Genomic DNA, 22,198 nt, shown 5'->3' with positions numbered 1-22,198 from the left:
TGCTCCTGAAATGTGGTGTGTGGTCAACCGTGGTGTGCTGAGAGGAATGAGATTCCTAATTTCCACACATGCAGTGAACCACGAACAGAGACAGGTCACCCATCAGGCCCTGTGTTTGCAGTCCCTGTTCCGTGAGAGTTCTCACCTTACATTCTTAAATAGGGAGAAACACTGAGAACGCCAAGTGACCACCAAGTTACACACGGCCAATTTCACCCTTGGGCTTCAGATGTCATTCCCGCAGCTGATTTCTGTTGACTGTTTCTGCACCAAATGAAAAGAGAAGCTACGCGGCTCTAAGGCATGAGTGGGCACGGTAACACCATCTGAGTTTGTCCTCAGATATTCCAAAGGGGAAGGAAACGAAGCAAACCCAGTGAAGGGGGGTGGCCTGGAGGACACACAGGGTCACTTGACAGACCACAAGAGGAATGGGGTGTTTGGTGATGTAAGCACTAAACTACTAAGATGGAAATGTTGGAATTCATGGAAAAGAGAGGATTTCATCTTTGCAATGAGCTAGAGTGCTAAGGCAAGCCGCTCGTTCACAGAGTGCCTCCCGTCCACAGGTCTCATTAGCAGAGAGAAGCAGGAAGAGGACCTTCTGGAAGGTGGATGCATGCAGGCATCAGGGCTGACATGTGCCTGGAAACTGACTTCCAGTTCAGCCCCTCTGAGCCTCTGAAGACGGTCTCCAACAAAAGCATGAGTGCACATCGGCCCCAGTATCAGCCACACAAGTCCTGGAGCTGAGACAGCAAGGAGGTGGCTGTGGTTCAGTGTGGAGCAGAGCACCCCGAAATCAAAAAAGGACCACTGAACGCTTAATGGACTCCGGAGAAGATGGTGTCATTCCTTATGTAAATGACACAGGAAAGTGACGCAAGGGGGCTCAGTCCACCTGGGTTAAGCCTTCCTGATCCAGATTCTGTGAGTCTCCTCGTGAGACCAGGGGCAGAGTTTTCACAGAAGCCACAGTGTGAAATGAGGATCAGTCAGGACCTGCGCCAGGTGGACTGAGGGCCAATGTGCCAGTGAAGGGGTGGGGGGGGTCTTGCTGGAGGTCTCCCTTGACCGTGTAGTGTGGGGAAGGGGACAATCCCTACAACTTACTCCTCAAAAAAGTGGCCAGTCTGGGCCATGGGGGTAGCCGAGCCACAAGAAGCATGCTGTAGAAAGAAAGGAAAAGGCAAGCGGCCGAGGGGCGTGGGGCTGAGAGTCAAGTGGTGCCCTACACGCCAGAGCAAGAGTCCATTCACACGGGCGCGCCTGAGGCCTGGACAAGCAGATCAAGTGGTTTCTCCTGGGAAGGCTCAGCCGAGGCTCTGGATGCCAAACGCCACCTTTAGGAATCTTTGGCATTTTTGTCCAAACAGATTTCAACGTATGAAGTGGGAACGTAACCCTCTTCATCTTCGTTCCTCTGGATGCGGGTCCACCCGTCACCTTTGTCTTCCTCTATGACAGCCTTCAGCTACAGAAATAAATGGTTCCTTCATTCTGACCCTCAAACGTGTAGAGAGCTTTACAAGTCCCGATGGCGGGAAGCGGCTCCTCGTTGTCAAATTCATCGTCAAAATCAGTGGCCAGTACCTTCACCTCACTCTCCTGACTCTGTTCCTCTGTGTAACTGCCATCTGGGCTCTTCCGGTTCTGGGCATCGTACATTCCACTCTCTCAGAGGACCTGGTCCCGTTGTGCTGGGAGCCTGCCTTCCACCTCAGCCAACCAGGTCTCAAATTTCTGGACCTCCAGCCGTAATTTTTCTATATTGTGGCCAACTTTTGTCAATTAGTGATCTAAACTGGCTGGGTCTCCCATTTGAGGATTCTTTAGGTAGACATCTTTCATTTTTGTTATGGCATCTCTTTGATCCATCTCCTTTTGGATTTCTTTATTTAATTCATCGACTTTCTGTTGCAGCTTTTTCCTCCTCTGTTCAGGTGGCAGGTTGCTGAAATCCTCTGGTGTTGCACCCCCATGCTTTAGGCTCCTAGCAGTGGATTTTGGGTTTGGAGGTCATGAACTCATTGAAGATATGGGAGAGGGGTTCCTTTTGCTGCTTGGGAGACTGGGGGCGGTTGGGAACAGTAGAGGTGAGGCAGAGGCAGGGGGAAGAGGGGACGGCTGATGTGGGGATGTTAAAAGGGACATACGCTTTTTTTTTTTTTATGAGCAGCTGTAACTTTCCTTTAGATTTTCCACCAAATTTGAGCTCCAATTTGCCTTCTCCTCTGGAACTGGACAGGCTGTTATCTGACACCATGCGCTTCATTAGCTGAGTGTAATCCTCAAATTCGATGTCTCCAGGAGGCTCAAAATGTGACTTACAAGCTTCAATCACCAGCTGTGAACCATTTTTCTGATCAATTGATTCCACCAAGCATTTGCCTATAGCTGGTATCACCTGCCGACCAACGTCTGCATGTCTTCATGGATTCTCCAGTTCTCACTGTGCGCCTTCCCGCCATCTCTTGTATCTTCTGGAAGATGTTGGGTATGTGTGTATGGTCATATTCATGTTGCTCATGGTTGAAATTCCGGAGGACTGCACAGTAATCCGCTTTGCTGTCTTCTGCCATTTGGTGACGTATTTGAGCTTGCTGTCGTGCCTTTTCCACTTCAGCTTTTGTCACATTGATGTCAGCGTCCATTTTATCAAAATACTATTGTGCTCGGTCAGCCTCTTTGCAATCTCGCTCAAGTCGCCTTTTACTTGATTCAAGTTGCTTCCTGCTGTGCCTTGAGTCCATCATGGAAATGCGATTTCCTCTCTTGCTTCAGTTTCTGGAGGTAGCGCGCTAACTCCACAGTGATCTGGGAGCTCATGTTCTCGGAGGTCACTTCATGCTGCCCCGCATAGTCATTCACCTCACTCAGGGTGCAAAGGAACGCTCTACATGACGTAGACTTGTTATTCCTCCTCCTTTGAATTCTTCTTCAGTTGGTACTTCTTGGAGAGATTCCTGAGTTGCTTTGCATAGCTGACTTCAACCTCTGTCCTTTCCTTTACAAATGTAATGTCTTTCTCAAGAATATCAATTCCCCACTGGGTGTTTTTCAAGGTTGTCAAACTGATCCCGCAGCTCGGTGCCCCAGCTCATGATGCAGGGGGGTGGAGGGGCGCCCGAGGCCATGAAGAGCCTGGTGCCCACGCGCTGCTCCCCTTGGGGCTCCGCGGCTCCTCCCCGTGGCTCCTCAGCAAAGTGGTCCAAGGAAGCAGCAGCCACGGCCTCTGCAGCGCCCGCCCGCCCTGCACAGGAGCAGCGAGGGGCGGGGTGGGGAGGGGCGGGCTGGTGCATACATATTTAATATTGTTATGCTCTCTTGTTCTATTGACCCTTTAATCATGATGTAGCGACCTTGTCCTTTGTGATAGTTTTTGCATTGACATGTATTTTATCACAGATAAATATCACTACTTCTGGGTTTTTATGGTTGCCATACTCTTAGTATTCCCCCCTTTTATTTTTAATTTTTTTTTATCTTCTCTAAGCCATGGTATTTTCAATTGTTTTCTATGCATAAGAAAATTAGAAGATCGAAGAAGAATCAATGCTTTTGAATTGTGGTTTTGATAAAGAATATTTTACATGCCATAGGCTGCTGAAAAAGCAAACAAGTTTGTCTTCCATGAAGCGCAGCCATCAAGTTGTCCCTTAGATGGAAAGATGGTAGAATTTCATCTCACACACTTTGGACATATTGTTTGGAGAGGCCAACTCCTTGACAGACACATGATGTTGGGAAAGCCACAAGATCAGCAGAAGAAAGGAAGCTCTTCAATGGGATGGTGCGATACAGTGACTGCAGCCAAGGATTCAGCACGGTGAGATCGTGAAGATGGTGCAGCACAGGGAACGGCTCCAATCTGTTGTTCCTAGGGTCACTATGATTCGTAGCCAACACAACAGTCCTAACTTGAACATCTGAGAACCAGACAACCTTGAGGACCTGGGGGAAGTTGAGATAGGAGGAAGGGCTTTGAGAACTCACCTTCCTTCATCACAACACAACATACTTGTTGACATTTCTGGGCCTAGATCTTGGTTCCAATGTAAAGGGCCTGGGAAAGGCAGAGTCATATTCTGGAGGCTTGGTGCAGACATGTGTGTATTCCCTTCCCCTGTCCCCCGCTGTCTGGGCCTCACGAGGGTGAAATGCTTCATACAGGAGTTGTGGCAAGAGGCAAAAGCTACCACCTCAAGGACAAGAGCCACGCCATCCAGCATCATTGCTCTGCTATGACAGGAACACACTCATCATCATTTCTCTTTGAAAGTTGACTTGCATAGAATGTGAGTAATTCTGAATCAGCATCCCCAACTCAAGGCTGTTTACTCACTGATAACGGTGACCCTGTTTACATGTTAGTTTAAAGGCAAAAGAGCACATGGTCAGGAGATGAAACACCAGGCCCTACCCCAGTTGTGGAGTGACCTGGACATCTGCCAGATCTCTCTGAACCCTAGTTTGCTCCCATGTAGGTACCAGCACCCTGAGGTCCCCATATGTGTTAATGTGGTGCCAGACGGCCAGGTACCCACGCACACTCACATCCAGCCAGACACAGTGCTGCAGAAAAGGCCAGAGGGCAGCTTTTGTAAAGGTCCAGAGAGTAACCAGGCCAGGCTGTGTGGACTCTGCCCTCAAGTGAGAAAATTGTAGGCAGTACAATCAGATCAAGCCCATTGGTGGAACAAGGAAAGGAGTTCAAATATTTCAGGAGCTCTGGATCCATCAGGAAGTGGGCCTGTGGAGCACGACAGGGCCGGCCCTGGATGCAGGAGCAGGACGCTGGAATGGAATCTGAAGTCCCCAGCGCACGAGGAGGCCTGAGAAAGGACAAACACTCTCTGTGCTTGGTATCCCCATCACAGCAGGGAGCTGACAGCAAGATGACCAGCTGGGATGGCCACAGGGCATCAAGGAGGATGAGGGACACTGGGCTAATCAGGGTAGCACCTCTCAACCCCAGTTAAGGCCTTGAAGGAGGACAAGAGAGAAAAGCCAAGGCTGTCACTCTTCTTGGTGAGCGATGTCAATCTTGCTGGTGGCACAGTCTCTGACTGCCCTGCTCAGCCCATTGGGGAAAACCCAAGCCCTCAGCAGCTCCTCCTCCCCTGTCCCTGGAGAAATGAGGGGCCAGGACCTGGCCACCACCATCCTCTGAGCCTGGCCTCAAGTTCTTGGCCTGCTCCAGGGACACTTTTGTCCATGATGCCAGCAAGGACAGCCAGGCTTGGCCTTGGGGGTGTATAAGAGAGTTGGGACTGTGACAGATTGGAGGGAGCATGAGCATGGCCCTCAGGAGGCAGGCAGGTGCACGGGCCACTGGGGTCCTGTGGGGCCTGTCCAGTGTGCGGGCCCTGGGCACCAGGGTCTCTGCAGCCGGCCAGGCAGTGCTGCCCTTTGAAGCCATTCCCCAGTGTCCTGGCAACAAGTGGGAGAGGATGCTGTGTGTCTGGAAGGAGCAGGGCCAGGAGAGCCTGCATCTGGAGATGGAGAGGCACTTCCACGAGCTGGGGCCCATCTTCAGGTAGACTGTCCCCAGGAACACGCAGTCCTCTGTCCCCCAGGAGGGGACAGGGGGTTGGTGCTTGGCGTCCCTGACTGTAGAGACAGTGGCTCTGTGTCCAGGGGAGCGAGGACTCGAGTACTGTGGCTGCAGGGATTTTGATTAGACAGTGGAAAGGACTTTTCGGGTGCCAAGTGTCGTATCTGGGAGGAAGAAGAGGTCATCGAGGGGGGAGCCGCGACTGGCATGTTCAGAGTGGTCCATGGAGAACACAGCCAGTGGGCTTTCTGTCCCCCACATTTACGACGTAGGAGGGGTTCCCATGGTGAATGTGATGCTGCCCAAGGACGTGGAGCGGCTACAGCAGGTGGACAGCCTGTACCCCTGTTGGGTCCCCATGGTGCCCTGGCTGGCCTACAGACACCATCGTGGACACAAACTTGGCGTGTTCTTGATGTGAGGTGCCATCTGAGGTGGGGAGGGCTGAGTACAGAGGCAGGGGGAGCCCAGCAGGATGCTGCCCAGGTCAGGAGGGAGTCCACGTCACCCCTGTAATGCTGTGAGGCTTCAGGCCAAGGTCTTTTCAATCACTCGTTATGCTTCTGAGAGCTGGACAATGAATAAGGATGAAAGAAATATTGGTATCTTTGAGCTGCGGTGTTGGAGAAAGAAACCGAATATTCTATGGACTGCCAAAGGAACAGATGTGGCTTGGGCGAGGTGCAGCTGCAATACTCCATGAAGGCAAAGGAAAGAAAGCTTCATTTCTCATTCTTTGGGCATGTTGCTAGGAGAGGTAACTCTTTGCAGAGAGCAGGCTTGGAAAGGTGGAGTCTACAAAGGAGAGGAAGACTCCAGTGAGACAGACAGTGATGGCTCCCGTGTGTCAGAGATGATGGGGATGGTTCAGGACAGGACAGGGCTCAGGTCTGCTGTGCAGAGGGTTGCTGTGAGTCCTACTCGGCTTGACAGAACGTAAAAACAGCAGTGAAGAAGAAAGACAGGTTCTACCACGAGGGTGCAGGGTCCACTCCCTCCTACAGGGCGGACATCTAGTCACTGCAATGACAATCTTCAGTCGTAGAATCAGCACATCCTGGGGGCCATCCTCGGCTGTGACATTCCCAAGGAGATCAAACATACACTTGTTACTGACACAGTCCAGGGACAGTGATGATGGAGACTGGTGGAACTGATGTCCTCAGAGGAGTTGAACGGTGGTCTCAGGATTCTACCTTCCTGACCACTGAAGGGACAACCCTGAAAATCAGCAGGTGGACACGGAACTGCATCTGTCCTCACCACAAAGGCAGCTTCGGGACAAGGAGCAAGACAGGTGTAAGGTGTGTGTGTGTGTGTGTGTGTGTGTGTGTGTGTGTGTGTGTGTGTACATACATGTGGGAGAGTGGTCACAGGTGCCTGTGTCAGCCATCTCTGTGCCAGTGTCGGGGTGTGCACACCTGCTCCTTCCTGACCAGCAGCTGAGGTCGGCTCCGGGAGCTTCTCTGGGAGAGATGAGCAGGACAGGTGCAACCCTCAGCCTCCTCCTGCTTGACGCCTGGCCCTGGCCCTGGGCCCCCCTCTCTGTTCCACAGGAACGGGCCCGAATGGTGCCACCACAGGCTGCACCTGAACCCTGACCTGCTGGAGCCCAGGAACACACACAAGTTCATGCCCATGGTGAACATGGTGGCCCGGGACTTCTCCCAGGCTCTGAGGAACAAGGTACTCCAGAATGCCAGTGTAACTCACTGCAGGAAGTGTAGACACGGGGCCCTGGAGCTGCCCATCCTAGACCATGGCGCTCACAGGAGACTTCCTCCAGGCTGCTGAGCTACTGTCCTAAACAAGGGTGACAGAGATTATCTGGGCCAGTGCCAGGGTGTGGACTACAGGGAGTGAGGCAGCCTGCAGGGAAGGGGGAAAGGCTGGGTACAGGGGGAGGGGGAGAGGGAGGGTACAGGGAGAGAGGAAGGGTGCAGGGAGAGAGGGAGGGTGCAGGGGGAGAGGGAGGGTGCAGGGAGAGAGGGAGGGTGCAGGGGGAGAGGGAGGGTGCGGGAGGGAGAGGAAGGGCACTGGGGGAGAGGGAGGGTGCAGGGAATGAGGTGGGGGTAGAGGGAAGGGGGGAAGGCACGGCATTGGGGGGAGTGGGTAGAGTTCTACACTGGGCCTCGGTTCCAAGTATCTTAGGCAGGTGGAGGGGCCACATTATGTTCTGTGTGTGCAGGGAGTTAATGATCTTGGGCAGAGCTGCATGGGGACACAGGGGGCAAAGGGACAATCCCTGGCCCATTCTCCTGTCAGAGGGAAGCAGGCTGTGTGTGGAAATGGGTGAGAGATCCCGGGCTCCAGACCACATCCTGGACAGAACCACACGCCAGCTGCTGGCAGGAATGACCCAGAAGCAGGGACTGACTAAGGTGGGTCAGTGAGTTCACATGAGACAGAGTGCTGAGCTCAGTGCTGGGGATGTGCAGGGAGAGGACTGGTAGAGAGAGAAGCACATGGTGAGTCAACAATACAGGGGGCTCCATCTGTAGGGATTAGGGCTGTGGGAGGCTGCTGTCCCCAGGGGTCCTGGAAACTGAGAACTAGGGGTCTCAGAGTGCCCCTGACCAGTGAGTAAGGGGAAGAAACAGCTTGCTTTCCCAGGGGACAGCTCTGGGAGACCCCCGCCTGATCCAAGGCTTGACCCACTTCTCCCCTCTCCCACAGACATCTTACTCTCTGCTGATGACCCTCTTTGAGCTGGCCCGCAACCCTGATGTCCAGCATGCCCTGCGCCAGGAGAGCCTGGAGGCTAAAGCAACCCTCAGTGACAGTCCCCACAAGGCCCGCTCAAAGCTGCCCCTGCTGCAGGCTGCCCTCAAGGAGACCCTGCGGTAGGTGTCCTGCCCCTGCCCAGCTTTCCTGGGCCCACATAGACAGCAGCATCTGCCACGGGGTAACTCAGAGGACTTGTTGGAGTGCCAGTCCTCCCTTCTACATCAGCGAGCCTTTGTGTCCCTCTCTCATGTCCTGCTGGGGCAGCTGGGTGAGTAGGCTGCTGGCATTATCAGGTGAACCTTTCTGGGGGATCCACCCTTGGAAACCAGGAGAGGCATCGGGCATGGCTGATAGCAGCAGGGGCAGCGGAGGCAGTAGAGGACACTGTGTCGTTCACTGCAGGTTGTACCCCGTGGGTTTAACAGTGCAGAGGAAGGTGGCATCAGACCTGGTGCTGCAGAACTACCACATTCCAGCCGGGGTGAGTGAAGCCCCAGACCCTTCAGAGACCCCCATGCCATGTGCTCCAGATCACCACGCTGACCTCACCCCTGTCCGCAGACCTTAGTCATGTTGAACCTCTACTCCTTGGGTCGAAACCCCAACGTGTTCCCGAGGCCAGAGCGCTATGACCCCCAGCGCTGGCTGAACAAAGACTCCACATCCAACTTCAATCACGTGGCCTTCGGTTTTGGGGTGCGCCAGTGCGTGGGACGTCGATTGGCGGAGGCAGAGATGCTGTTTTTCCTGCACCATGTGAGCAGCGGCCGTGGCTGCAGGACTAAACTTGGCAGGATGTGTGACTAAATATATACAGGCATTACTTCCTCTACCTCTGAGAAAGTGTGAAAAAAGAGGAGTCTGTGCAAGGGGGGGAGGCATTTGAGAAGGTCCATGGAGGGCAGCACAGGGTGCAGTCCTTGCCTGTGTCCTGAGCTTGGCAGGTGCTGTCCAGGCAGTTCCAACCCCCACACACACACTCCTTGTCCCTTACAGCTGGTCCCCGAGCCAGCCTCACATGTCCGCTGTGCTCTGTCCTAGGTGCTGACGAACTTCCTGGTGAAGACCTTCTCCTCTGACGACTTAAAGATGGTCTACCGCACAGTGCTGATGCCCTCCAACTACCCCCTCCTCACCTTCCAGGCCGTGGACTAGCTGACCGCCAGCAGAGCGCAGGGACCCGGACACCCCTCCCTCTGTGTCACCGCAGACACCTCTCTCAGCCCAGAGCCTGCTGCTCCACAGCCACACCCCAGTTCTCCCAGCCCCTTCACTACTGGAAGCCCGAGGCTCTCAGAGGCACAGAGAGTGCCCCGCTGGACAAGTGCACAATGACCAAGGGGTGACGATGGCCTGGAGGACATGGCTGTGTCCCTAGCCCTACTCCACCATCACCACTCTGTCCACGACCCTCTGTGTGCTGGGACGCCACCCTCAGCCCTAGGTCCAGTCGGCTCAGGGGGTCTAACCCCTTGTCTATCTGTCTGGTACCGCTCCTCCATCTACCCTCTCCCTCCTCCATGTCACAGCTGACCTCACAGGGTCCTCTGTGCTGTCCCTCTGTCACTGTATTTGTGACACACGACCCGACCTGTCCACGGGAACCTCAGACTCTAGTGTGGGGTTTACACTGTCCATCCGACTGTCTGTCCTTCTTGGCTGCTGTTGGGTTTTTTGGGGCAACCTGGCCCTTAAGATATTTGTCTCCAGATTCAGGCGTGTGTAAGGTAGTCATCAGTGCACAATTGCTAGGAAAAGAGCAGCAGACTGGACACGGGGGGTGGCGGGGCTCAAAGATGCTGTGGAGCCACCCTGGAGTCACGAGGAAGCAGGTCAGAGGTGAGTTTCCCAAGAGGACACAGTTGTCCAGAAGGAGGTTCAAAAGGGACTCCCTTGACCAGCTTGTAGCTCCCTGCACTTTAAGTAAAGGCCTTTGTCTAAAGTCCTGGTGGCCCCTCTTCAAAGAGCCCTCGGCGAGGCGTCCCAGGCTTGGTCCCCCGTCTTCTTGGCCAAGGTCACACAGCTGGCTGCCGCTTGTTGTCATGCACACAGGGCAATATCAATTCCCCAAGTAGGAATGTGTCCACTAGGGGAAGCTGGCCACAGCCTCCACAGCCCCCTCAGCACTTCCCAGCGCTTCCACAATCCCAGCACCTAGCTTGTCCAGGCAGGAGCTGAGGGTGACCCCACCACACAGGGGCCAGGCATACCAACTCCCAAGAGCCGCTGGACCAGGTCCCTCCCAAGCCATGACTGCTTTATCCCTTGTAGCGGGTCACCAGCAAAGCCCAGAGCCTGGAGCCCAGCTCCATGTGTGTCACCACAGGTGCCCCTCTCAGGCCGGAGGGCGCTGCTCCACAGCCATTCCCTCTCCTGACCCTGGAGCAGCTCCAAGCTCTTATTGCTAGACTTGTTGTTGTTGATTGCCTTCAAGCGGAGCACGACTCAGCACCCCTACACTAGGCACCTTGATTTTAGTGCCCATACAGGTCCCTCTTGGGGATTTGGGAAGTATAGAAATGAGGGTCATTGACGCCATGGCTACAGATAAGACAGCACCACCTGATCCCACCCGCAGAGCTCAGCCTCGTCCTGGTGTTTGGATCTTTCTGGATGTTTGTCAGCCTCTTGAAGCTCCCTGCTCTAGCAGACATCTGGTGAGCTCTCTCCTCCTAGACGACTGTCATTCACACGTTTCCACTGCTCTTTCAGTTTAGTCCTTTCCTGGTGATAGTATGTGTTGTGATCGTGGAAGTCATTGGTGGAACTCCCACCCCACAGGGAAGACCCTGGACTACTGTCCCCGCAGGAAGTGAGCGCAGGTGGTCAGGGCTGCTCAGGGTCACACTGCCATGCACAGCCTGAGGGGTCACCATCCTCCTGCACGCTGGCCTCTGGGCAACGTGGTCAGACCCTACATTAAAGCCATGTGAAGATGAGGTTCTGGGATTTGAGTGCTTGTTAAGTTCTGCAGACATAAAGTGCCCCCTTCCCCTGCTTTCTGCATTGAGGCATCTCCTCATCCGGAGAGGAATCAGCTTTACTGTGGAGAAGCAGCTGCTCTCTCCTATTCCATGCTCTTCTCCATGATGTTTTCCAGTCCACTGACTGACCGGATGCCATCCTCACAACCTCCACTGTGTGTAAGCCCGTTGTGGCCACTGTGACTCTCCACCTCTATCACTAGCTTCCCTTTCTGGCTGACCCTTCACTTCCCTAAGCATGAAAACGTCTCTGTAGACTGGCCTCTTTAGACAGCTTTCCTAAGTTAGGAGAAATAAAGGCTTTCTGTGCAAACTTCTATGACGCACTCTGGCTACGTTCTGTTCACGGAGGATTTGGCTTTCTGACAGTGCATAGTGTTTTCCCATTCTTGTCAACACGACTTGATTCAAATGTGTTTCTTTTCTGCAGGTTTCTTTATTCACTGCTCAAATTTCACACGCATATGAGGAAATTGAAAATACCATTTGAAAACATTGTACATGTTGTTGTTACGCACATAGCCACCCTACATACAACAGCCCTGAAGCCTACCCTGTCCTGAGCCAGTCTCACTGACTCTGACACACCTACCCCTCGTTGGCCCAGTTACAGTATCAATCCATCTCATCCTTGGTCTTTCCCTCCTGCACTGTCCCTCCAACCTCCAAGCATAATGCTCTTTTCTTTCTAGCCTCTAAGGAGAAATTTGGTTTCACCATATTCAAGACAGACCTAATTGTTATTCCAGTGGCCCATGATATGTTCAAGTCTCCTCCAGTACCACAACACAGAGGCATCATCAGTCCTGTAATCCTTAGTCATTGCCCAGCTCTCTGATGCATGGATTAAATCAGGTACACCTTAGTCTCTAGGCTGACATCATTGCTTTTTGCACTTTGGAAAGGTCCCTGATAGCAGACTTACCCAATACAATTCATCTTTTGATTTCCTGACTGCTAGTGCCAAGTGTCGATTGTGGAGCCAAGCAAGCTGAAATTGTTAACAACCTCGATCTATTCTCCACCAATCATGATGCTTCCAGTTGGCCCGGCGGTAAGAACAAACTTGTCAGGTTCTCCTCAGTTTCAACAAAGCCATATCATCTGCATAATGCCGGTGGTTGAGGAGTCTTCCTTGAATCCTGAATTCACACTTATCTTCCTAAAGTCCAGCCTCCCCAGTGATCTGTTCCACATACAGGTTGAAAAGGTATGGAGATAGGACACATCCCTGATACACTCTTTTCCTGATTTTGAACCATGCAGTGTCTTCCTGCTCTGTTTGATAACTACTTCCTTGGCCAAAGATAAGCTTCACATGGTCACTCAGAAGTACAGTAACAGAAGTACAGTGACCCGTGACCCTGTGAGGTCAGCTGTGACATGGAGGAGGGAGAGGGTAGATGGAGGAGCGGTACCAGACAGATAGACAAGGGGTTAGACCCCCTGAGCCGACTGGACCTAGGGCTGAGGGTGGCGTCCCAGCACACAGAGGGTCGTGGACAGAGTGGTGATGGTGGAGTAGGGCTAGGGACACAGCCATGTCCTCCAGGCCATCGTCACCCCTTGGTCATTGTGCACTTGTCCAGCGGGGCACTCTCTGTGCCTCTGAGAGCCTCGGGCTTCCAGTAGTGAAGGGGCTGGGAGAACTGGGGTGTGGCTGTGGAGCAGCAGGCTCTGGGCTGAGAGAGGTGTCTGCGGTGACACAGAGGGAGGGGTGTCCGGGTCCCTGCGCTCTGCTGGCGGTCAGCTAGTCCACGGCCTGGAAGGTGAGGAGGGGGTAGTTGGAGGGCATCAGCACTGTGCGGTAGACCATCTTTAAGTCGTCAGAGGAGAAGGTCTTCACCAGGAAGTTCGTCAGCACCTAGGACAGAGCACAGCAGACATGTGAGGCTGGCTCGGGGACCAGCTGTAAGGGACAAGGAGTGTGTGTGTGGGGGTTGGAACTGCCTGGACAGCACCTGCCAAGCTCAGGACACAGGCAAGGACTGCACCCTGTGCTGCCCTCCATGGACTTTCTCAAATGCCTCCCCCCCTTGCACAGACTCCTCTTTTTTCACACTTTCTCAGAGGTAGAGGAAGTAATGCCTGTATATATTTAGTCACACATCCTGCCAAGTTTAGTCCTGCGGCCACGGCCGCTGCTCACATGGTGCAGGAAAAACAGCATCTCTGCCTCCGCCAATCGACGTCCCACGCACTGGCGCACCCCAAAACCGAAGGCCACGTGATTGAAGTTGGATGTGGAGTCTTTGTTCAGCCAGCGCTGGGGGTCATAGCGCTCTGGCCTCGGGAACACGTTGGGGTTTCGACCCAAGGAGTAGAGGTTCAGCATGACTAAGGTCTGCGGACAGGGGTGAGGTCAGCGTGGTGATCTGGAGCACATGGCATGGGGGGTCTCTGAAGGGTCTGGGGCTTCACTCACCCCGGCTGGAATGTGGTAGTTCTGCAGCACCAGGTCTGATGCCACCTTCCTCTGCACTGTTAAACCCACGGGGTACAACCTGCAGTGAACGACACAGTGTCCTCTACTGCCTCCGCTGCCCCTGCTGCTATCAGCCATGCCCGATGCCTCTCCTGGTTTCCAAGGGTGGATCCCCCAGAAAGGTTCACCTGATAATGCCAGCAGCCTGCTCACCCAGCTGCCCCAGCAGGACATGAGAGAGGGACACAAAGGCTCGCTGATGTAGAAGGGAGGACTGGCACTCCAACAAGTCCTCTGAGTTACCCCGTGGCAGATGCTGCTGTCTATGTGGGCCCAGGAAAGCTGGGCAGGGGCAGGGCACCTACCGCAGGGTCTCCTTGAGGGCAGCCTGCAGCAGGGGCAGCTTTGAGCGGGCCTTGTGGGGACTGTCACTGAGGGTTGCTTTAGCCTCCAGGCTCTCCTGGCGCAGGGCATGCTGGACATCAGGGTTGCGGGCCAGCTCAAAGAGGGTCATCAGCAGAGAGTAAGATGTCTGTGGGAGAGGGGAGAAGTGGGTCAAGCCTTGGATCAGGCGGGGGTCTCCCAGAGCTGTCCCCTGGGAAAGCAAGCTGTTTCTTCCCCTTACTCACTGGTCAGGGGCACTCTGAGACCCCTAGTTCTCAGTTTCCAGGACCCCTGGGGACAGCAGCCTCCCACAGCCCTAATCCCTACAGGTGGAGCCCCCTGTATTGTTGACTCACCATGTGCTTCTCTCTCTACCAGTCCTCTCCCTGCACATCCCCAGCACTGAGCTCAGCACTCTGTCTCATGTGAACTCACTGACCCACCTCAGTCAGTCCCTGCTTCTGGGTCATTCCTGCCAGCAGCTGGCGTGTGGTTCTGTCCAGGATGTGGTCTGGAGCCCGGGATCTCTCACCCATTTCCACACACAGCCTGCTTTCCTCTGACAGGAGAATGGGCCAGGGATTGTCCCTTTGCCCCCTGTGTCCCCATGCAGCTCTGCCCAAGATCATTAACTCCCTGCACACACAGAACACAATGTGGCCCCTCCACCTGCCTAAGATATTTGGAATGGAGCGCCCAGTGCAGGACTGCACCTTGTGCCCCAATGCCCTGCCTTTCTCCCCTTCGATGCACCCTCCCTCACTCCCTGCACCCCTTCAATGCCCTGCCCTTCCCTCTTCTCTGCACCCTTCCTCATTTGCTGCACCCCCCAGTGCCTTGCTTTTCCCTTCCCTGCACCCTCCCTCTCTCCCTGCACCCTTCCTCTCCCCTTGCACCCTCCCTCTCCCCCTCCCCCTGTACCCAGCCTTTCCCCCCTTCCCTGCAGGCTGCCTCACTCCCTGTAGTCCACACCCTGGCACTGGCCCAGCTAATCTCTGTCACCCTTGTTTAGGACAGTAGCCCAGCAGCCTGGAGGAAGTCTCCTGTGAGCGCCATGGTCTAGGATGGGCAGCTCCAGGGCTCCCCTGCTCCAGGGTGAGACAGTGGCAATGCCATGAAGAGAGACCTGGTGAGGGCTGGCAAAGGGGATCCGCGTGGGGCAAGGACTGTGTCGCATGCTCAGCTGGGCTGGACCCTTCAGTGTCCCCATCACGCTCGCCCACTCTAGCCTGTCCATCCCTCCTCTCTCTGCCATCACTTCAGTTTTCTGCTGAGTGGTCAGAGCCACAGGTCATGTGCTGCTTGAAGAAGGAGCCTAGTGCAGCCAGGCCAGCTTCTCTGAAGGGGCTTCAGTGCTGCTTACTGGGCCCCTCTGCACCGAGTGTCGTGTCCAGTCATACCTGCAGCCACAGTCCCCCTGTCAGTTGCCTATGGGGCCCTCAGTGTCCCTTCACTGCAGAGACCAAGGTGAGGGGTGTCATCAATGTCAGGGAGGAGATGAATGGGGCCAGGTGTCCAGCTGGTGGGAGGACACTGTCTGGGGTGCAGTGAGGTGTGGCCCAGTGAGCAGCTGGGTGCTGGCTGACCGTGTCTACACTTCCTGCAGTGAGTTCCACGGCATTGGCCTTGATGGTTTCCAGAGACAGGCCTGAGTTCAGGAGCAGCTCTGCCATGATGCCACTGTAGTGCTGCGGGCGGCCAAGCGCCAGGTCCTGGTAGACTTTATGCATGGCGTCGTTGGCTGTGGGGGACAGTGCACGGACAGGCATGGGTGCAGGAAGGGCCCTGCTCCTCCTTCCCTGACCACTGCGCTCCCCACCCTCTGTGTGAGCCTGAGTGTCCCTGCTGGACAGCAGTGGAGAACTGGAGCACATGGGAGGGGAAGCCTCACCGAACTGGAAGATGGTGTCCCAGGCCTGGTAGTGCTCGGCCCAAACGCTGGCACTGGCCCAGCGGGACAGGCTCTGGGGCAGCATGTAGAGCTGTGCGGTGGAATTCATCATGATCTTCATGGCCTCGTGGAAGTTCAGGCTGGCGTGGTTGGGGTTGGGACCCAGGAGGCCCATCCGTTCGCCATACAGGGCGAAGTTGCTGGCTGTGGGAACACCGATGACCGTCCTTAGGACAAGGCTGGCTCCACGTTCCCTCCTGTACCTGTCTGGGTCCTGGGATGGGCCCCACCTTCCATGATATAGAAGAAGATGTTGAGCTGCACGTCCAGGGTCAGGCTTGCACGGGCATTCTGGAGCACCTTGTTCCTCAGGGTCTGGGAGAAGTCCCGGGCCACCATGTTCACCATGGGCATGAACTTGTGTGTGTTCCTGGGCTCCAGCAGGTCAGGGTTCAGGTGCAGCCTGTGGTGGCGCCATTCGGGCCCGTTCCTGTGGAACAGAGGGGGGGCCCAGGGGCAGGGCCAGGCGTCAAGCAGGAGGAGGCTGAGGGTCGCATCTGTCCTGCTCACCTTTCCCAGAGAAGCTCCCGGAGCCGACCTCAGCTGCTGGTCAGGAAGGAGCAGGTGTGCACACCCCCACACTGGCACACAGAGACGGCTGACACAGGCGCCTGTGACCACCCTCTCAGATGTGTGTACACACACATACCCCTCTTCCCCGCAGCACACATCTTACACCTGTCGTGCTCACTCCTCCCAGAGAAGCTCTGACCTCAGCTGCTGGTCAGGAAGGCGCCTGCCGTGCTCATCCGGCCAAGTCCTCAGTGTGAGCACTTGTCCAGCTGGCTGCAAGGCCCAGCCTTTCCCACTCAGAGGAGCTCCCCTGACCCTCAGTTCTGCCCCGGAAAAGTGACTGGAAATCCAGCAGCACCTGTCTTCTTACCCTGATACCTGACCTCAGAGCCCCGACTCTTGTGCCCTTCAAAAAGGGCATATGTGCATAGTACGGTCTCTGCCCGGGTCCTGTGCATGAAACTGCTGTCTGTTGACCAGGCTTCTCAGAATCCTGAGAGCAGATGGTGGACATCAAGTGCACATACAGACATAAGTGCCCTTATACACCCACACATATGGGTTCACACGCAGACACTCCCCAACAGCACACACTGACACCTCACACACAACACTCATTGTACACACAAAAATGCAGGAGCACATGTTGTTGTTGTTGTTGTTGTTGTTGTTGTACACCATTGAGTTGGAACTGACACATAGTTGACCTGCTAGGGTTTTCAGAGACAGTAAATAATATGGGAGGAGACCGTTCGTGCTTCTCCTATAGAGCAGCTGGTGGATATGAACGACATGCCTTTTGCAGTGAGGTTTCCTCCGACCAGGCCACCACGCACACAGGGAAATGCATGTGCGTGCAAAGCACAACATACACGCTGAGGTGCATGTACACATGGCTGTACACACACACACACACACACACACACACACCAAAGTGCCGTATATCCACATGCACATGCAAATATACACTCATGTACTCCAACACCTGCTCACGTGTGCATGCATGATAGACAGGAACACACGTGGGCATGTGTAAATTCACATCACACATGCACATGCAAGCAGGTACACATAAGTGTACTTCTTATACACACGGACACATGTATGTGCGACACATGGAAGATTCTGCATATTCAAATGCACAGATCCTAGTGCACAGCAAACTTGCATTCACACACACACACACACACTCACACACACACACACAGGCTCACACACACACGCCTGAACACAGATACACACTTCTGCATGAATGCTTGCACAGACATTTACACCAACATGCATACACAAGCACAACATGTCATGCACACGTGCACGTGATACGTTTACATTTGTACACCTTGCATGCTGGTGCACACACGCAGCTCCTCAAACACACACAGGGAGGGAGAAACACTCGTGAAGGCACATACAGAACACATGCACGTGCATTCACACATACTTACACACACTAACGCTTACATATCCTGTGGACACACAGATGCAGGGACATGGACTACATGTGTGCACCTGCAAGCATAGTTCTCTCATTCTTACACATGTGCATGCTCACACAGCTGCCCTCAGATGCACACACAAGCACCCTGACACCTGCACTCACAATCCTCTAATTTTCACATATATACATATGCGTGTACGCACCTGTCCTTCATGGGCATGCACGCACATATACATGTGTACACAGGTACAGTCATACTTTCACACTTTCAGGTGTTGCACACCCACAATTATGCACACGTGCGTACACACAGTCACACTGCTTTTCCCTCAGATTTACACACCCATTCCTCTCCTAGCCCTGTCCTCCAACATCCTGACCCTCTTCTGGTGTCCACAGATCAGAGGCCCCACCCAGGGCTGCCTCACATGCAGGGCAAGCCCCTTCCTGACAGATGGGGAAGGTCTTGGACAATCTCATGTCTCCATGGCAGCCTGTGCCCAGCACAACAGATACCAGCAGGACAGTCACTTGCTCTTGACCAGGTTTCCCCTTCAACAAGAAAGGAAGGATACAATCCAGGGCCAGCTCCTTCTGCCACCTCAGCTGGATGCCACCAGCCAGTTGGTCCCGTTCTCATTGTCCCTGGAGTGTCAGTAACAAGCTCATTCCGCACTCCAGGACTAGTGGCCTCAGAATGGAGGCTGCACGTGTCCCCCAGGAATGAATGAATACTGTCGCAGTGACCAAGGGCTGTGACCACACTGTCCCAGATTTAGTGCCCCCTTTGGAAGCAGGGTTTTTCTGGAGTTTGTCTCACTACTGTCTTCCCTTGTTTCTGGGCAGACAACATCAGGGCATGTCCTCACAGCAGGATAATGATGACCCAGGCTCTCTACTGACCCGGCCAGCATCCTGCTGGGCTCCCCCTGCCTCTGTACTCAGCCCTCCCCACCTCAGATGGCACCTCACATCAAGAACACGCCAAGTTTGTGTCCACGATGGTGTCTGTAGGCCAGCCAGGGCATTATGGGCACCCGGTAGGGGTACAGGCTGTCCACCTGCTGTAGCCGCTCCACGTCCTTGGGCAGCATCACATTCACCATGGGAACCCCTCCTACGTCGTACCTGTGGGGGACAGAAAGCCCACTGGCTGTGTTCTCCATGGACCACTCTGAACATGCCAGTCCCGGCTCCCCCCTCGATGACCTCTTCTTCCTTCCAGATACGACACTTGGCACCCGAAAAGTCCTTTCCACTGTCTAATCAAAATCCCTGCAGCCACAGTACTCGAGTCCTCGCTCCCCTGGACACAGAGCCACTGTCTCTACAGTCAGGGACGCCAAGCAGCAGCCCCCTGTCCCCTCCTGGGGGACAGAGGACTGCGTGTTCCTGGGGACAGTCTACCTGAAGATGGGCCCCAGCTCGTGGAAGTGCCTCTCCATCTCCAGATGCAGGTTCTCCTGGCCCTGCTCCTTCCAGACACGCAGCATCCTCACCCACTTGTTGCCAGGACACTGGGGAATGGCTTCAAAGGGCAGCACTGCCTGGCCGGCTGCAGAGACCCTGGTGCCCAGGGCCCGCACACTGGACAGGCCCCACAGGACCCCAGTGGCCCGTGCACCTGCCTGCCTCCTGAGGGCCATGCTCATGCTCCCTCCAATCTGTCACAGTCCCAACTCTCTTATACACCCCCAAGGCCAAGCCTGGCTGTCCTTGCTGACGTCATGGGCAAAAGTGTCCCTGGAGCAGGCCAAGGACTCGAGGCCAGGCTCAGAGCTCTTTCCCCAGCGGAAGGGGGTGGTGGTGGGCAGGACCTGGCCCCTCATTTCCTCAGGGACAGGTGAAGGAGGGGCTGCCGAGGGCTTGGCTTTACCCCGACGGGCTGAGCAGGGCAGTCAGAGACTGTGCCACCAGCAAGATTGTCATCGCTTATCAGCAAGAGTGACAGCCTTGGTTTTTCTCTCTTGTCCTCTTTCAAGGCCTTAACTGAGGTTGAGAGGTGCTACCCTGATTAGCCCCATGTCCTCCCAGGAGGCTTCAGGCTGTGGAGAGTGGGCCAGTGCTTTGTGTCCAGCACCCTGTGATGGGCTCCCATAGCTGAGAGTGTCTGGCCACCGATGAGTCTAGCTCTTCGGTTCCAGTATTGGGGAGAAGGGGCTGCAAAGTCCCCAGGGACTGGTCATTGTTCCTGGCAGGACTGAGGGTCAGCGGCAGGTTGGTGTCCTGTGTGCCCAGGAAGGAACAGTGCCTGGCTAGCCACACTCTCCTTGAGCTCTTTGTGGTGAGGGTCCCAGATTGGCACCTGCAGGGTAGAACCTAGACTGGACACCGGCAGAAGGTACCATATTTGGGTCCCCAGGGCCTCCTTGATGCCCTGTGGCCATCCCAGCTGGTCATCTTGCTGTCAGCCTCCTGCTGTGATGGGGATACCAAGCACAGAGGGTGTTTGTCCTTTCTCAGGCCTCTTGGTGCACTGGGGACTTCAGATTCCCTGCCAGCGTCCTGCTCCTGTATCCAGGGCCGGCCTGGCTCTGTGGTGCTCCACAGGCCCACCTCCTGCTGGGGGCAGCAGCTAATGAAAAGATTGGCGTTTTCTCCTGTTTGAAGGAGCTTGGTTTCCCTTTCTCATAGATGTTTCAGTAGCTTTCTAGAGCTGTCTCGGGTTCTCAGTCAGCTGCACAGAAACAGGGTCCCTCTCATACACGGTTCCGACACCGTCAACCTCGTCATCTCTGAGTGTGTTAACAGTACATAAGGAAGAAAAAAAAACAAAACAGTACGTGAGCAGACAGCGATCTGTTCTTGGAACTCAGGTCCGGAGGACATTGCACAGTCGGCCTGGTTGCACAATTACCTAGGACAGACAAACCCACCATGTGCCTCAGGTCAGCACCTCACAGAGGGCTTTCTCTGCCCTTCACCCAGTGCTCCTGAGCTGTGACACTGGCTTCAAAGACATGTTTGAAGTTTAGCTCTGCTGGGTTTCTGCTCTGCTCTTGTGCCCGCAGACCAGTATCTTGGCTTTGGTCAGCTTCTGTGGGAAACACGAGGGGGAGCAGAGCTGTCCTCTGAGGACCTGCATGGAAGCCGGGCGGCACCCATCTCCTCTCTGGGCTGGCCATCCTGACCCGGTCACCACCTCCTGGTGCCTCTGGGGACAACTAGCCTCACCTGGCCCTGTCTTTCCTGCCATCCTCCCCTAGATCACTTCCACACACTGGCTGGGAGGCAAGGATGGTTCTGGGACAGGATGACAGTAGTCCTTGTGGCCTTGGGCATTTCAATTAGATTGTGACCTCTGCAATCTATCTAGAGGAGCCAGAACACTTGTGTGTCAGTGTGGGGGCTGGTGTGACCAGAGGAAGGACCAATTGTCCTGTGCACCCAGCTAAGGTACACACGACATGTGTGACCAAGAATATATGCTCCCTGTCACACATGCCACCATGTCTTCTCTCCTCCAATATGTGACCAATTGGCAAGACCAGGACTCCCAGTATTGTGTGGGCTTTGTCCTTTTGATGAAGCCCTGTGTGTGTTAATGAGGCTGTAACGGTGCCTGGAAGAGCTGGAATCACAGCCTTTTTAAGAACATGACTCAAGTCCCCCCTCAGTCAAGCCGTCCCTACTCAAGCCACACCCTCACTGAAGGAGAGCTGGCAGCATGGGCCTCCTTCGTACTGAGTGCAGCTAACCCCAGGGCTTCTCGGGCAGCTCAGATCGCCCCGTTCAACGTGCTCCATGAAAGAAGGACAGGTACTCTCCTGCAGTTGCAATTTAAGCCTCAGATGCCGCACCAGGGGTCTGTGAGCCTGAACTGAGTTCAAGGCAGTGATTTTTTTTTTTAGTATTACAAATAAACCTTTATTGAATTCTCAAAGGTAATGAAATACCTTGTTTTTCTCTAACTTTCAGTAAGTAAGAGATATATGCTTTTTTTTTAATTTTAAATTTTTTTTTTTTACAGAGGTTTTGGATTTCCATTCATTCATTGCTGCAATTTTCTCCCTGTCCACCCTTCCCCACCAGCTCGCTTCCCCCTATGAAGAGAGAAAAAAAAAAGAAAAAAAAACCCTTCATTAGTATACAATTCCCACGTCCCTTCCCCCCACCCCCCACCCCGAGTACACTTCTCTATGCAACCTTAATTCTGGATTCCTGTGCTAACCATAATACTCAATCATATATCACTTCTAATCTGTTCTTTCCCTCATCT

The 22,198-nt window shown here is 54.4% G+C and overlaps 1 protein-coding gene and 2 pseudogenes across 1 annotated transcript; 1 reads left to right on the top strand and 2 right to left on the bottom strand.

The window, feature by feature from the left end:
• Window positions 1-1,345: 1,345 nt before the first annotated feature.
• On the bottom strand, window positions 1,346-3,107 carry LOC102865163 (annotated as a pseudogene).
• Window positions 3,108-5,300: 2,193 nt separating this feature from the next.
• LOC102852676 lies at window positions 5,301-9,439 on the top strand (annotated as a pseudogene).
• Window positions 9,440-13,018: 3,579 nt separating this feature from the next.
• LOC102852272 (cytochrome P450 11B2, mitochondrial-like) lies at window positions 13,019-19,625 on the bottom strand. Its single transcript, XM_006879439.1, has 9 exons — window positions 19,387-19,625; window positions 18,952-19,107; window positions 16,259-16,458; window positions 15,969-16,172; window positions 15,664-15,818; window positions 14,059-14,225; window positions 13,694-13,772; window positions 13,418-13,612; window positions 13,019-13,132 (listed from the first exon to the last, which is right to left on the bottom strand). Exons 1-9 carry the CDS (start codon window positions 19,623-19,625, stop codon window positions 13,019-13,021), a joined length of 1,509 nt encoding a protein of 502 aa, XP_006879501.1.
• Between the last annotated feature and the right edge of the window lie 2,573 nt (window positions 19,626-22,198).

This window comes from Elephantulus edwardii, unplaced genomic scaffold, assembly GCF_000299155.1.
Source record: "Elephantulus edwardii isolate Elephantulus edwardi_28Jun2011 unplaced genomic scaffold, EleEdw1.0 scaffold00003, whole genome shotgun sequence".
Lineage (NCBI taxonomy): Eukaryota > Metazoa > Chordata > Mammalia > Macroscelidea > Macroscelididae > Elephantulus > Elephantulus edwardii.
Note: the sequence above shows the minus strand (reverse complement) of the source record. Positions and strands in the feature narration are given on the sequence as shown.

Excerpts from the sequence above, each read along its gene's own strand:
- LOC102852272 (XM_006879439.1), bottom strand. The coding sequence starts at position 19,625 with ATGGCCCTCAGGAGGCAGGCAGGTGCACGGGCCACTGGGGTCCTGTGG. Across the intron at positions 16,173-16,258 it reads CTTCTTCTATATCATGGAAG|CCAGCAACTTCGCCCTGTAT; the intron begins GTGGGGCCCATC and ends GTGTTCCCACAG. Across the intron at positions 13,613-13,693 it reads ACTACCACATTCCAGCCGGG|ACCTTAGTCATGCTGAACCT; the intron begins GTGAGTGAAGCC and ends CCCTGTCCGCAG.